This window comes from Channa argus, chromosome 10 (genome assembly GCF_033026475.1).
Source record: "Channa argus isolate prfri chromosome 10, Channa argus male v1.0, whole genome shotgun sequence".
Taxonomy (NCBI): Eukaryota; Metazoa; Chordata; class Actinopteri; order Anabantiformes; family Channidae; genus Channa; species Channa argus.
The window spans coordinates 11,741,342-11,757,257 of NC_090206.1; the positions used below are offsets into that span (position 1 = coordinate 11,741,342).

The 15,916-nt window shown below is 40.5% G+C and overlaps 2 protein-coding genes across 5 annotated transcripts in view; both read left to right on the forward strand.

Annotated features, from left to right (window-relative positions):
- Window positions 1-301: 301 nt before the first annotated feature.
- On the forward strand, window positions 302-2,330 carry si:ch1073-44g3.1 (uncharacterized protein LOC797133 homolog). The gene is made up of 2 exons (XM_067519106.1): window positions 302-551; window positions 815-2,330. The coding sequence occupies exon 2, from the start codon at window positions 818-820 to the stop codon at window positions 1,484-1,486; it is 669 nt and encodes a 222-aa protein (XP_067375207.1). The 5' UTR covers window positions 302-551; window positions 815-817; the 3' UTR covers window positions 1,487-2,330.
- Window positions 2,331-2,767: 437 nt separating this feature from the next.
- The window catches only part of nsd1a (nuclear receptor binding SET domain protein 1a), a 15,383-nt gene continuing 2,234 nt past the window's right edge, over window positions 2,768-15,916 (forward strand). Inside the window, exons 1-21 of one of the 4 annotated variants that reach the window (XM_067518393.1) lie at window positions 2,768-3,106; window positions 4,212-5,077; window positions 5,446-5,587; window positions 5,689-5,861; window positions 6,015-7,881; window positions 7,972-8,096; window positions 8,726-8,945; window positions 9,319-9,422; window positions 9,535-9,594; window positions 10,294-10,515; window positions 10,627-10,719; window positions 10,825-10,948; window positions 11,028-11,228; window positions 11,707-11,886; window positions 13,783-13,939; window positions 14,016-14,221; window positions 14,353-14,465; window positions 14,548-14,817; window positions 14,908-15,024; window positions 15,494-15,635; window positions 15,714-15,820. In XM_067518393.1, the coding sequence (XP_067374494.1) occupies window positions 4,229-5,077; window positions 5,446-5,587; window positions 5,689-5,861; window positions 6,015-7,881; window positions 7,972-8,096; window positions 8,726-8,945; window positions 9,319-9,422; window positions 9,535-9,594; window positions 10,294-10,515; window positions 10,627-10,719; window positions 10,825-10,948; window positions 11,028-11,228; window positions 11,707-11,886; window positions 13,783-13,939; window positions 14,016-14,221; window positions 14,353-14,465; window positions 14,548-14,817; window positions 14,908-15,024; window positions 15,494-15,635; window positions 15,714-15,820 (5,472 nt within the window). In that variant the 5' untranslated portion in view covers window positions 2,768-3,106; window positions 4,212-4,228. Of the gene's footprint in view, window positions 3,107-3,161; window positions 3,701-4,211; window positions 5,078-5,445; window positions 5,588-5,688; window positions 5,862-6,014; window positions 7,882-7,971; window positions 8,097-8,725; window positions 8,946-9,318; window positions 9,423-9,534; window positions 9,595-10,293; window positions 10,516-10,626; window positions 10,720-10,824; window positions 10,949-11,027; window positions 11,229-11,706; window positions 11,887-13,782; window positions 13,940-14,015; window positions 14,222-14,352; window positions 14,466-14,547; window positions 14,818-14,907; window positions 15,025-15,493; window positions 15,636-15,713; window positions 15,821-15,916 lie in introns of those variants that run through there. The other 3 variants (XM_067518392.1, XM_067518394.1, XM_067518395.1) reach the window with 3 other exon arrangements.

Here is a 15,916-nt window from a genome sequence, read left to right on the forward strand (position 1 = left end):
GGCATTGTGACACTTGTGTTCATTTTATTTTAACAATAACCAGCAATGATATAAACACATGGTTTCGTTAAGTAGAATATTTATAAAGTTGACACTGTAAGAGGTTTTTATTTTCTTGTTACATTGTAAATGGAGTCCGAGTCTTTTGCACTTAAAATATGTTTGACTTACTTAAAATGACAAATCCAATTTTTCTTTACTGATGTTTTTTTTATTTTGGCTAAACCCCTTGACATCGTGGAGGGGTGATAATGATGGCTGGCTCCGCTGTTTCCTGGAAGCCTGTGATGCGCATGCGTAGTCAGCGTATCCTGTTTTATGAATTTTTTTAAGGCGAAAATGGCTGCCTCTCTCATCTAAACCTCTGCATAAAGGATTAAACGAGCGTAAAACAGGCAGCAGAAATTGCAGTCCCGTATCAAGACAAAATTCATGGATGCCCAGGCGTAATTTGTGCAGCGACTGCACGAAGATGTTTTGGCTGTCAGGGAAGGAAAACGAATGCGATTTCAAATTAACCCTTTCCAGTCTAACATCCACCAACAAATGAGGTATAAACAATTGATTTTACATTCTTAAAATTGTTTAGCATGTTTCTGCTACTGTATTTACATTTATCTTTGTGCGTGCAAGCTTTTTTGCAAACTGTAAGTCTAGTTTACTTCTTATGTCTTGACATAACTTACGTTATGTGCTGCTACGCTAAAAGGCCTGTTTGCTCTACCAAAAGTAAACTATTATTGTTTCTTGCGTTTGTCTGGGACATAGGTGCATTTGCAGCCTTATTAATGTTTGTATTTTTGCACTCCGACAGAAAATGATGCACCAAGTGACCAGCAGCAGCAGTGACTATTGTATGAGTGGACTGACAGAGGACTGTCACCCTGCCAGCCACTTCGATTTATGTAGCACCCAATCCAACAAATTCTACCCCCCTCCCACAAACCCAGGTTTGCAGTCGTCTCTTAGCGGCCTATCACCTTTGCCACAGGGCATGCACAAAACCATGGCATGTCAAATGCAAGACACACAAAATGATTTTCAAATTCAGACCGTGAGAATCAGAGGCACCGAAGGTGGAGGGCCTGAAGCCTCCAAGAAGAAGAAGGGCATTGTCAAGTCTGGCCGGAGAGGGAGGCCATCAGGGACAACAAAGTCAGCTGGTTACCGCACAAGTACTGGACGCCCACTGGGGACAACTAGAGCAGCTGGATTTAAAACCAGCCCAGGAAGGCCCCTTGGGACAACCAAAGCAGCAGGATATAAGGTCAGCCCAGGCAGGCCCCCCGGCAGCATCAAGAGTCTAGCAAGGCTCAAAAAGCTGGAGTTTGGTTGCGACGGAACCAAGAAACTTGACTTTAGCAACTGCAGTGTTCCCAATAAACTGGACTTCACAAGCTGTGATGTGCCACCTTTTCCATACACAATGATTGAAAAAAGAGACATCCACGAACCCAGTGGTAAAGTGAATGAAACTAGTGAATAGATCTGCAGCTGTTGATCCAGAAAGCAACAGGATGAATAGGGAAACATTTATCTTATGTAATGGAGGAAAAATCTTGTCATTTAGAAATTTCTCTGAGTTTTCACTGAGATTTTCTTCATCTTCATATGATAAATGACCTAACTATAATTATGTTATCCAAATTTGGCAGCAATGCATGCGTAGGAAATAATCACACCAGTCAGTATAGCAAAAAAAGTATTTATTATTTTGTAGTTAAAACCTCACTGGCGAGAGTATCATTTTCCCCTGCAAGTATTATGTTCCTCTACATTGTGACATGTTCCTATACTCTGGTTTTAACATTTCTATGGTCAGGTTCTTGTGACATTTTCTACATTTATAATAAATAATTAATACAATGATATTATAATAATAAATAATGCATTTTAGTATTAGCAGCCATTCATAGAAGCTTTTTCCTTGAGCATAAACGTGGATATGTAGTCTTTTCTATGTTGCTCAGTTTCTCAGCCTATGTTGCTGTTTGTGATTTTGATCTTTACACCTATAACGTGAACACTGCTTATACATTTCACTTAGTTTGAACTGGTAAAACTCAAACCACAATATTATTTTTAACACAGTAGCATTATTTGTCATTTCTGCTTTTTTTTTAGATATACATTTTAATCGTGTATGGTACTACCTGTTTTATTCCTTCAAATTCATTTTATAAGCACTTCCAGATTTACATCTACAGGATGTTGAAATGCTGTCAGTTTTGGGAAAAAAAAAACTTAAAACAGAAAATGATGTTGCATATGTAATAAGCGCAAATGTGTTGTATGTGAAGACAAAATAAAAAAAAGAAATGGTCTTTTTCCACACGTTTCATCAAATGCTTTGCCTGTAATTCTCCCTGTAGGCACAAGAGGGCTCGTGTGACCAGACAATAGAAATCGGCTTTTAACAATAACTACTTTTAGCCCCCTATTCACATAAATGACAGCGTACTGACATTCATGGTCTGTCTTTGTGGAGCTATTCTTACCCAGTGTGAGAGCAGAATTGCCTAAAAAGACTAATAATGAGCCATGTTTCAATGTAAACGCTAGGGTGAGTAAGGAAGTTTCTACTCGACTTTATTCGTTTTTTCTTTTGGATCAGAACCCCCTCACCCACCCACCAACGAGTAAAAGAGGTTACAAAAACGAACCACCTTAGGAGCGAAGCCAACACCCTGATGCCATAAAGTTTTCAGTTCTTTTGCTGTCAAGTCGGTAGTAAATGAATGGTCTTTGTTTGATCTTCTAGGGCTGGCCCACAGCAGCGACTCTATTGTGCACTGCACATTTTGCGCTTATGGATACTCATAAATATCATTTGACAATACGCACAACTGATTATTTTTCGTGTTACGCGAGGGTATGATGGAATACAACCGGTGCTGTTTTTAATCGCACCTTTACCCCATTAGACACACACGAGACCTTGTGTGCTTTTCATGAGCGCTACGCGGCCCGTTTCCTCATGTCAGACGACTTTGTGGAAAGGCAACATGGCGCACGGAGTTCGCTTTGACCAGACAGGCCGCGCATTGCAATCGTCTTGTTTTTTCCCTGTCGCTACACTCAGACAGGCCTCTGTAAGACCCTGCAGGTAAATCGGGAGCATTTGGACAGGCGCACATCAACATCTAAAACTGGTGAAGCGGTTATTAGGCCATATAGCTGTTATTATACTAATGGCTATCAGAGACTTCACCTGGACGTGCATGTGCGTGTTTGTGTGCGTGCGTGCCTGGAAGTGTGCGCGTGTGTGAGGGGGGGTGAGTGTCACGGCCCTCTGCAGACGGGGGGTTGGGTAGCAGTGCCGATTGGTTGCTGCTCACCAACACAGTCAGTCTGGGCTTGTTTTAACATAACCGGGGGCACTTCGACAGCAGGCAAAAATCATGTTATAAATAAGCTGCTGTGGCTGTAAATGGACCGGTTATGGCACACTGAATTTCGCGGCTGTATGATGTTGCAGCGTATTGGAGATTTACTTGTTTTGTATCTAAAGACAGTTTTCAGAGGGCCGCCGCTGATGAGGCGATGAAGTGCAGAGAATGAGCGCTGTGCCTTGGCCTACTACTAAAGCAGCTGCAGCTGGGATTGTGCAGATCCGCGTTTACAATCCGAGAAAAACACTCGCTTTGTGCCACATTATCAAACATTTACTGTTGGTTTCACGGTGACCGACCTCCAGATGGTGAGTTTTTTTGCGATTTCCACGTGTTGATGAGTGTTGTGAACGTAGCGCCGATCAGCCCTTTTTGTGAGTTAATAGTAGCTTCCTATGTGTGGTTGTAGCTTGTTTGTGTGAGCCACTCACTATGATGGCTCAGTGTCACCACTTTTACTACAGCTTCGGCGCTCCTCCATTGACTGTTAGTCACCGATCACCAAGAACCCCAACCATCAAACTAGGTGGTATTGTTTCCTTGTAGTGTTTGAAACAAGTAAACGGGGCGAGCTGTGGTTGTGTTTGGTGTTGTGCCGTCCGACCTGCCTCTAGTATGGAGGCCAGGCAATGTCGGCATGTTAGTGTTGAGTGCGTGGTGTGCTGTTTTAAACTGAAGGTTAATCAGACTGGATGTGGTTGCCGCATTATTAACGCAATGTTTTTATATCAGTATGTTTTATAGTTTTTTTTTACAGTATTGAAGCTTTATTGGTTGGAGAGAAACTTGTCTAACCTGCTTCTTTTCCCTATGTGACAGGATATAGCCATGACAACATGAATCAGTCATACAGACCGCCTGTTAGGGTAGGCTTAGTGCTTGGTTCAGGCCAGCAAGAGCTGAGGCCCTGCAATGGCCCTGTGAGCACTTCCTATGGAAACCAATGTGGCATTGTAAAATGTGGGTCAGACCAGCCATCACCCATGCAACTGCCACCCTCCAGCCTCAAACAGCCAGCTGTAGTGGGGTACAATCAACCAGGCCGATCTCACTGTTACAGCCCATTGAGGAAGCTGCAGGATCTAAACACTGCAGTCAGCAGACACAACGTGGAGAGAGATCTCCAACCTAGGAACTTTTTGCTCTGTGCAAGCCCAATCAGTGATGATGATGATGAGTTTGAGGCACCTTCAGTGCAGCTTCCTCCTTCTCCAGGCAATGATGACACGGACCCATTTGAAACTCTACAGGACATGGACAGAAATGGCTTCTCATCTCACAGTCCTGACAGTATGGAGCCCAGCTCCCCTATCCCAAATGGGTATTTGCATTTTGGTTCCACACTTTTTGACAGCAGTGGAATTAAGGAGGAGGATGATGAGAGGGAGAACAACATTAGTGAGGAACTGATGCCCTTTCACAACTCCCCAAAGTTTAGTCAGGACCACACCGTTACTGATAGTAAGACCATACGTGACTCAGGAGTGGATAAAAGAACATGCAGACCAACTGTCTTCAATCTCATGTCAAAAACAATATCAGAACTCAACCCTACACTAAGCCCTAGCGCGCTGCCAGAAATCACTATGAGAGATGGGTGGATGTTAGGTGAGGAATCGGACAGTGATGGTGAACTTCCCTCCCCTGACCCTGGGCTTATTTCGCCTCCTGGCACCGATTCTAATGTGAGTCTGAAGCACCTGGGTTACTTTATAATAGACACTTTATCTTCCAATGAGAATTCCACTATAACTGTCCATACATAAAAGCGATGCGCTCCTAATTTTTTATTTATTTATTTGTTATTTCAAATCACGTTTTAGAAATGCTAAGAAGCATGTATGTATGTCCATATGCATACAACTTCTGCTCTTTTGAGTAAATGTGCTCAAATTTATGTTCCTAACAGTTTTTGATATATGGTGGTTAGATGCACAAGTTAAAAATACAATACAGTATCATGACTGGAATTTTTTACTTTAAATTGCCCTGATGTCAACGGGTTTCTGCATTATACCACAAGTTTATAAAACATTTTTATCATCTTTGTTAGTCCAACAGCCCAAAGAAAAAGCCTCTTCCTGCAGTAAAATACTTGGAAGGTGACCTGGTATGGGCGAAGTTCAACAGACGGCCCTGGTGGCCCTGCCAAATTACCTGCGATCCACCACAGGGTACCCACACTAAGATGAAAGGTGAGGTTGTATTTGCATATAGATTTTATAATGACATTGGTTTGTGTTATTGTAAGTTAATTAATAGGCTGAATTATATATTTGTTTTTAATTTTTTTTAGTTCCCAGCCCCCGTCCTTGTAGGATGTATTTTTTGAAGACAATTGGAGAGGTCGAAGAACATGCCTGGGTCCCGGGAAATGTCATTGTTCCTTTTGTAGGGGGCAATCAGTTTGAAGACTTACCTGTACTTAGACGGAGGGGAAAGCAGAAAGACAGAGACTACAAATATACGGTATATTTATGAAATGCATTTAAAAATCTTACATTTAGTCATTTAACAGACTCTTTTATCCAAAGCGACTTACAAAGGAGGTACACTGCAAGAAAAAAATCTAAGTCAAGGAGAAAACAAATTTTGTATAATATCTAATTCTGTTCTTGGCAGATACCCAAAAGTTTGCTGACGGCATGGAATGTCAGTGTGAGAGTTGCTGAGGACCTACTCCCTACCCGACAAAGGAATACGGAAAGTGTGCTTTCTGTATCTTTCAATAGAGAAGAGCGTGTACTGAGCCCACTGCCAAGTGAAATACCACAGGATGCTCCCCCTCTTTCTGTGAAACCTAATCAAATACCATCACCCAGTAGGACCCGCAATGAAAATGAGCACCATTGCATCAAAAACTCTGCAGTTGAATCCAATAAAAGCAAAGTTTGTAAGAAAAAGAAGAAATGTTTGTCTGACATATTCAGCCATATAGTTGGTGGTTCAAAAGAATCTTCTACTGTCAACATAATGGCAGATAAGTTTAATACAACAACTTGTGCACTGAGAGAAGAGCCAAAGGACTCCCCTTACGCTGATCTGGATTCAGTTCCATTGCTGCATCGACCTAAACGCACAGCAGTGGCTCCAATAGAGGATGTAGATAAAAGAAAAGAACGGAGCTCAACAAAAGCAAAAACAAAGTTTATTGAAAAGGTGAACCAATGTAGAGATTCCTGTGATTCCGCAAGCATTTTAACAAATAATTTGACAACTAAAGATACCAATTCTGAACAGAGTTTTGGCAACTGTAATGAACTGTCTAACAATTCATCTATAAAGGACTCAAATCTTACTGTTGCCGACCATCTGACGATTAGGACTCTGAAATCTGAGGACAAGACAGATCTCAAAGATGCGTTGTCCACAACCCAAAGTTCAACAGAAGAAGCCGACAATAATAATCGCCTTGCTAATACACCTAATAGTGCACCAATCAAAACTGAAATGTCTCCTCACTGGGAATTCCCTAGCATTTCATCATCTTTAACAAATCACAGCTCTCCAAAAAGGCGTGCAAGGAAGCCAGATAAGAAACGAATTCGCAATGGCTCATTGATTCATTCCACGTGCGATACATTAAAGTGTGTAAGCTCTAGTGTGTCCACTGAACAAGCTGTTAATATCAAGACAGAACAGAGTATTCCAGACCTAGCATCTCCTCCGCCATCCTCATTTCTGTCTCCAATGGATGCTTTTCAGGATGCAAAGGAACTAACATTTAAATCTCTTCTGAAGGCGGACAACAGTGACTCAGAGTTAACTGTGTTTCGGCCTGATTCCAATTATAAATTTAGTACTTTCCTGATGGTGCTGAAAGACATTCATGATATAAGGGAGAAAGAAGGTAAACCCCTGACTCTCCCACCATCGCCAGTGCTGATTAAGGAGGAACCCCTGGTCATCCCTTCTATTACAGGGGATCACCTGCTGAATGGATATTGTGATAGTTTCACTCAAGGGATCAAAACGGGGGATAACCAGACAGAGAAATCCACAACACCTCACAACACAGCTGTGAAATCCAAGAATAAGACTAAAGCTATTATGTCAGCAGACACGTACCATTGTAAAGACTCTTCAGGTCACTCTCAGATTGTGAATTCAGACAAGCAGCGTAGGAAACAAAAATTACCTGCCAAAGTAAAACTCGCAATACCTGGCCTTTCTTCAGACCTCGCTGACTTAGCTTACGGCAGGGAGTTTGTAAGTGGCCATGCTGACTTAGCTGATCCTGGGTGTGGTTCTCCTGTCGCAACTGATGCCTCAGCCAGCTACCTCAGTAAGAACTCAGAATCCACTGTGGCTCCAAAGAAGCGCTGGCAGGTGGTTGAGGGGGCTGTTGAGAATAGGAATGAAGTTATAAGAGAGGCGCCTGCTGAGATCAATGGGCTTTGCACAACAGAAACGTCGGCAGATCTTGAGCTGGAGGTTGAGAACCAGGCAGAGAATGAGTGGCACTTCTCAGAGTCAAACTGTAAAGCTGGTAGGGCACAAACTCCTGCTGTAAAGTTTATCCAGCGATATAGCAAAATGAGCAAGAAAATAATATGTACATTTATAAATGTTTACACAGGGCATGCGGAGAATAAACGTCTTCGGAAACCAACTAAAAGGCTCCTGGAGTCGGCTGAAGAGTATGAAAAAATATTTATTCCAAAAAAGAAATCAAAGAAACGCACCTCAGAATCTTTAAAAATGGTAAGAAATATTTCAGTCTTTAACATAGATTTTTCTTATTTATTTATTTGATTCTAATTGTTCTGTTTTTAAGTGTTTTAAATATTTAAGAATTATACTCTTAACAGAGTTTTGATGGATATGTAAACCTTAACGTTAACTGTGCAGGTAACTGTATGTAATGCATTTTAGGAAATCTTTGAAAATACTGTAAATACAGTTTTCCTTTATAATAAAGTACATAAACTAAATACTTCTTCTTCAAACCCTATAGGACAAACTTACTGTTTATCTGGCAAAAGTAGCAACCATCTTAATTTGTATTCTTAGAATTTACAACTTATCACCTTGTACTTTTCACGATTAAATAAGTCGTGTACGTTGCTCTGAAATATGCATTTGTTCTTTTAAGGGAATAATTTGTGTATTTGCACAAATTATTAATTCATCAAGTTACAATTATAGAAATAAATAGGAACTTAATAGACTTTTCTTGTCTTGACACTGTAAAAGTTTTATGTAGCAGTACTGTAGCAACATTTTACAGCCCAACCTTGATTTAAAACATGCCCGTGTACGCGTTTGAAAATTGCATTGATACAAAGTATCAATTTGATACAAAGTAACTTCATTTACACATGTGTACACAGCACACATCAGGGATGACAGCACTCCATAAGCTAAGCCCTACGTCGGGAATTGTTACCTCAGCTTCTTCCTCCGAAGAACAAACCAAGACTCCAGCTCAGCATGAACAGAGACCATCTCAGGATGAACTTTCTCCGGTAACATCCTTAGTATCCCCAGCCACAGCTCAACTCTCCCTTGAAACAGAGACACAAGAAGAAACTGATCTACCTCCTGAATTGGGTAATAAAGTTTAAAATGTCTTTTATTGAATATTAAGTTTACTATACTATCCCTATAAGTTTACTTTATATGGTCATCACTTATATAGTGCTTTTCTACCTATTGGCACTCAAAGCACTTTACACTGCTTCTTATTCACTGGTTGGCACTCACAATCTCACACACTCATGGCCAACGCTCACCGGGAGCAACTAAGTTGGTGTTCAGTGTCTTGCCCGTCGAAGTTCAGGACAATTCGACGTGTGAGCGGAGGAGCAGGGGATTTAACCAACAACTGTGAGATTGGTGGACAACCGTTCTACCATCCTGCGCCACAGTTGCTTTACTATACTATACTATGCATCATGTGAAAACTTGTGATGTTTGTTCTTAGATACAGGGCTATTAAACCAAGAAAGAAAGAGGCCAAGGAAACTCTCACATAGAGTGCTCGAATGTACCATAGAAGAAGTTTCTTTTGCTTCACCAAAAAAGAAGGTATGTTAGGGCAGAGGTAGCTCTTAGCGAGCTGTCTTTGTCAGGACAAAAACTATTGCAGTTTGTATTTTGGACTTATATTAACAATTTGTTAATTTTGTTTTGGGTCTAGGAGCACAAGCAACACTGCGGAGATACCACAGAAGTGAAGGTGTTAATTAATGAAGCTCAGGTATTATGAAAGCACTCGCTAAAAGAAAATTCCATTACTATCCTTATATGCCATCGAGTAACAATATGACATTTAAATTATAGTGGCAACAAAAAGCAAGTGAAATTCTCACTATTCATGTACATTTGACTTAAAATGTGGAGTTTCATCTAAACGGTTACTATTATGAACAACAATAACTATATGTTTTTTAAATATCACAAATCATTTAAACATTCAAAGTATGTTGGGAAAAGTGTGGTAATGCATATGGTATTGACATCAGCAAATGCTATTTTGGGGTAAGCAATTGGAAAACCTTAAGTCCAGTCTATGAAACAAGATTGGGGGTATAGATTAAAGCTAGTTTTACCAGCTTTTACCACTAGTACCAGCTAGAGGCTTAAATGAATGATGGTATCTGTTTAACATTGCTGTTAACATCCCCAAGGGCACCTTGACGCCACAATGCTACTAGAAAAAATGTTTTTTTTTTTAGGAGGAACCCACAGCACTACATACTGTGTTAGACAGACACTGCAACACAAAAACATAATGTAAAGCTGAAATATGGGAGAGGGAGGAAATTTGACCAGTCAATACATCCAAGGGTACTTTTCAACAGCACTGTTTAATGAGTGTGTCTAGTATTGTGTTATGTTAAGGAAATTGTGTGTTAATATTATTGACATAGCTTCTAAACAATATCATATTGAATAGGCTTTGTCTGTGAAGAAAGAGAAATCTGTACCCAACACATCTTCTGCACCTGCTGCTGCCTCCCAACACGCAGAGGCCAAAGATGTCCTCAGGGGACACAGTCCAAACACGCCTCCCAGCCCTCTAGGATCTAAGACACCCAAGCAGGAGGCTGAGATGGAGGCCTGTAGCACTGAAGAGAAACAAAATGTACACACTGGAACACTAACCCCCAAAACTGAGGTATGCATGTTGTATTGTCTAGCAAATAAGTCAGTGGTCCACCGTCAAAGAGGAAAGATGCTGTCCTACATCTGTGAGGTGCACTGAATAGCTTGGTCTTCATTTCTGCAGGGGCTGTCTGATGGCTTGAATGACATCCACTCCTGCCAAATGGATGTCAAGGGGAAAATAGGAAGTACACCCTCAAAGGAGAATGTTTGTCAGGTGTAATAATAGTGTGTTTACTCAGTTTCTGACACACCCTTTATTGATTAACAGGTTGGTTATTAGCATGTCTCTTACTTTGAATTTGTGTGTATATTTGTGCAGATATGTGAGAGGACAGGAGACCTGCTGGTGTGTGATGGTCACTGTTATGGAGCATTTCACCTGCGATGTATTGGCCTGTCAGCACCTCCCAAGGGGAAATTCTTCTGTCGTGAATGCAATACTGGTGTGTGTATATCATGCGTCTGACAAGGATGTGTCACTGATCATAAAAAACGTGACTTTTTTTTTCCTCGTCCTTTCAGGTGTCCACTCATGCTTTGTGTGTAAAAAGTCTGGTAATGGAGTAAAACGCTGCATAATACCATTGTGTGGGCGGTTCTACCACACTGACTGTATATTGGCCTTCTCTGCCACCCAGCCACATAACAAAGGCTTTCGCTGCCCTCTGCATGTTTGTCTGTCCTGCCACATCACAAACCCACTCAGCATCTGCAACTCTAAAGGTAAGCTCTGGTGCTGTCTTGGGACATAATTTGATGGCTGTAACATGTTAAAAAAGAATTTACACAGCTATCATCTGTGTGGGATCTGGGGGATAGGTATTAGAATATTGTTTTTCTAATAATTGTAAAAATGCCGCTGGTAGGACCATGGAAGGATGGCTTCATTTACATAATGAGCATTAAAATGTATTATCCTCCTAAGGAAATAACGTCAGTTATTTGCCCAGAGTCTGCTGCTGCCATATCTCCTACCTGCCCTTGCACTGTGTTTGCAGAGCACAGGAAAACTTCTAAATGTGCTTGGTCTTTCTTGCATTTAATGGTACCATCTTACGAAAATATGTGAAGTTGAATCGTTTTGACAAAAACGTCAAGGTGAAAGCGGGCACAATATTGGAGAATGAAGTGTGCCGTACATACTTTAGATGGTTTAGAACATTTAAATGTTAAATGTTCTTATGAGCCTTTGTTTTTGTAGGTCGGTTGGCTCGATGTGTGCGCTGCCCTGTGGCTTATCATGCGAATGACAACTGCATGGCAGCGGGTAGTGTGGTGCTAGCAAACAACAGTTTCCTGTGTCCAAATCACTTCATTCCCCGCAAAGGTTACAAGAACCACGAACACATCAACGTCAGCTGGTGCTTCGTCTGCTCTGAAGGTGAGTCTGGTCTTGTTTTATAGTTTCGACCTACCATCAAAACCGGTTTTCTACTACGACTATGTATAGTTTAATGGACTAATTAAATGAATGAGTCTGATTGAAACTGCTAAAAAAACTTCTGATTACCTTCTAATTATTGCACCAGTGCACCAAGGGTTTTTGTGTTTCAAATCTTAACCCATTTTAGAAAATGTCTCTTTTAGAAAATTATCTGCTTGATTTCTCAGAGGAGTGTAATGTATATAAATGAAACTCCTGTTTCCCACTTAAATGCTCCCACTGATTTTTATATTTATTTTATTTGTCTCTACACATACAGTTATGTTCAAAAGTTCACCCCTCTTTAAATTCTTTGGGTTATTTGTGTAAAAATTAAAAAAGAAATAAATAAATCTTCTGATCGTATTGGGTCTTAGTAAATAAAACCTCAGACAACCAACACCACAAAATCTTTTCCACTGTGTCATTATTTATTTAACAAATATTAAGCCAAGAAGAAAAAAAACGTGGGCATTATTAAGTACCCCCATGATGCAATAGCTTGTAGATCCACCTTTTAACACCAATGACTTGAAGTATTTCCTGTTTGACTTTATCAGTCTTTCACTTCGTTTTGGAGGAATAGAGGCCTGTTCTGCTTTACAACATTGCTTCAGTTCGTCAGGGTTTTTTGGGATGTCACTTATACACAGCTTTAAGGTCCTGACATAGCATCTTAATTAGGTTGAGGTCTGGTTTGACTAGGCCATTCCAAAACCTTGATTATTTTATTTTTCAGCCATACTGATGTAGATTTACTGTTTTGGATTATAGTCCTGTTAAGTGACCCATTTCCAACCAATCTTTAGCTGTCAGACAGATGGCGTCACATTTGCCTCAAGAATACAATAGTATATAGAGAAGTTCACGGTGGACTCGACAGCTACAAGGCGCCCAGGTCCTGTGGTTGTAAAACAAGCCTAAATTGTTACTGCTCCAGTGCTGTGCATGACAGTCGGTGTGAAGCGTTTCTGCTGAAACGCTTTGTTGGTTTTCACCAAATATGGCACTCGGCATTGACGTTGAAAAACTCCACTTTGCTCTCATCCGTCCATGGACATTGTTCAAGTTTTGTGAACCTGTTGTGCTTTCATGTTTTTTTTTTTTTTAGACAGAACAGACTTTCTCCTGGAAACCCTTCTAAACAAATGTTATTGGTCAGTCTTCTTGTAATTGTATTATCATGGACTTGCATGTAAATACTTGGATGTAGCTCTTGGGGTTTTTTGTATTTCTCTGACCATTGCACAGTCTGACCTTGACGTTAATGTTCTGGGGTGTCCACTCTTGTCTTGAATGCTTTGCACTTGTGAATAATCTGTCTGGCTGTAGAAGATTGAACTCTAAATTGTTTACAAGCTGTCTAGATTTATGTGCAGCAACAATTGCTTCTTTAAGACCATTTCTAACATCTTTGAATCTATGCATTGTGTTAACACACACCTAAATGCCCCAGAGTTTTATTTAATTTTTGTTAAATAAATGATGACATGGTAAAAAAGTTACATGTTGTTGGACGTATGAGTTTGTAGCGTGTCTTAGTATTAGACAAAAAAAATCAGGTGTTTTTGTATTTTTACACAGAAAAAAAACAAATGCTATATTACAAAAGTTGACCTGACGTAAATCTAAAATGGTTGTAAATCAAAATCCTTTGGGGTTAATAACTGTAGAACAGATTAAATGTGAACTTTTAGGACATACATTTTGTCTCTGGTATCTTGCAATGGCCATGATTTTAAGACAATGTAATAAAATAGTTTCATTTTATTTAGCCATCAAAGTAAATTATAAGGAAAAAGTAATCATAGCCCAGCAAAACAATAAAGTTTAAGTTTATTGTAATTTCATTAGGGGGCAGTCTACTCTGCTGTGAAGCCTGTCCTGCTGCTTTCCATCGGGAATGTTTAAATATGGAAATGCCTCAGGGCAGCTGGTTCTGCAATGACTGCAAAGCTGGAAAGAAGCCTCGAATTAAGGATATACTGTGGGTCAAATGGGCACGATACAGGTAAGGGTCTCCCCTGTACACATTCTAGCTTTAAGCTACTGCAACAGTATTTTTAAAACCTGACCTAATTCTTTAGGTGGTGGCCTGCTGAAGTCTGTCTGGCCAAAGATGTCCCAAATAACATCTTAAAACAAAAACATGAGGTGGGAGAGTTTCCAGTGCAGTTCTTTGGCTCCAAAGATTTTGTGTGGACATACCAGGCTAGAGTCTTCCCTTACATGGAGGGTGACATTCACAGCATAGAGAAAATGGGAAAGGGTGCAGATTCTGTGTACAAGAATGGTATGTACTTCAGTTTGCTGGCTTTATTTTCACAAGCACTCAATTAATTATTCACTTATGCATATTTTTATTCTTGGCAAACATTTAGGCTCAAATTAAAGTTGTAATAGTCTAAGTGTTTGTCTTAATAGCTTTGATTGAAGCAGCAGAGCGGTTCAGAGAGCTCCAGGCAGAAAAGGAAATGAAACAACTTCAAGAGGACAGAAAGAATGACAAGAAACCCCCTCCGTACAGGCACATTAGAGTACTGTGTCACCACATACTCACCTTTTGTGTTTTTACATTGTGAATGAGGGCTGAGAATCATGCTGTTGTTTGATTCCTAGGTAAACCGGACAGTTGGGAAGGCGCAGATTATTACAGCTGACCTGTCAGAGATCCCACGGTGTAACTGTAAGGCGACAGACGAGAACCCCTGTGGCATAGACTCTGAGTGCATTAACCGCATGCTTATGTACGAGTGCCATCCTCAGGTGTGTGTGGCTGGGGAGCGATGTCAGAACCAGGCCTTCACAAAGCGCGAGTACACACCTGTGGAGATTTTTAGGACGCTATCATGTGGCTGGGGTTTACGTGCTGTATCGGACATTAAGAAGGTTTGTTAGAATAAACGGTTTTGGAGTTCTTTGTACTAACATTATTATCCAGCAGTTTCTACATCTAATATTTTCCTTATTGTTTCTTAGGGAGCTTTTGTCAGTGAATATGTGGGAGAGGTGATAGATGAAGAAGAATGTCGAGCCAGGATCAGACATGCCCAGGAGAATGACATTTGTAACTTCTACATGCTAACACTGGACAAGGTGATTCTGAGCCTGATAGCAAATGCAGAGACACACCAGGCCGTTGTAAAAGAAGCCCTTTGTTTGAGCCAAAAGTGGCATTTGAACACATCAAAATAGACTTAAACCACCAAGTAGCATGTACGTTCTGTGTTTGCATGATGGGAAGGAAAAACGGATGACCTGGGACTGTGGATATACTAATTTTTAAAATGCAGCGTTACCATTTACACACCACACATGAGCACTACAAACTGTTTTGAACTTTCTAATTGAGGATATGTCTAAAAAGAAGTCACAAATTGTACTAGCATAACAGACATTCACCTATGGCCTAAAAGTGACAATGGAAGAAGTGATAACTGAAGTGATAATTGATTGCTGGCTTGGTGTGTCAAGGCCCATGAATGCAAAAATCTGTATTATGGTGACGCAAGTAGTAATGCACTATTATTCTTAATATTTTTTTTTCTTTAAATGTTTATTTCAGGATCGGATCATAGACGCTGGGCCCAAGGGGAACCAAGCTCGCTTCATGAACCACAGTTGCCAGCCAAACTGTGAGACTCAGAAATGGACTGTTAACGGGGACACGAGGGTTGGGCTGTTTGCTCTGCAGGACATCCCAAAAGGTTTGAGCAATCATCATCATCATTTTACTACTTTATATAGTATTGCTTAACATAGAAATAATGCAATGTGCCCTTCAGGTGTGGAGTTGACTTTTAATTACAACCTGGAGTGTCTTGGTAACGGGAAAACAGCCTGTAAATGTGGAGCACCAAACTGCAGCGGTTTTCTGGGTGTCCGGCCAAAGGTAAAAACGTAACCTATAACTGTTATCCTTCAGATGATTCTCAGGCCTGCTTACATTTGAAAGGAGAGCTTTTGCAAACGTCCTGTCTCCTGTCAT

Excerpts from the sequence above, each read along its gene's own strand:
- si:ch1073-44g3.1 (XM_067519106.1), top strand. The coding sequence starts at position 818 with ATGATGCACCAAGTGACCAGCAGCAGCAGTGACTATTGTATGAGTGGA.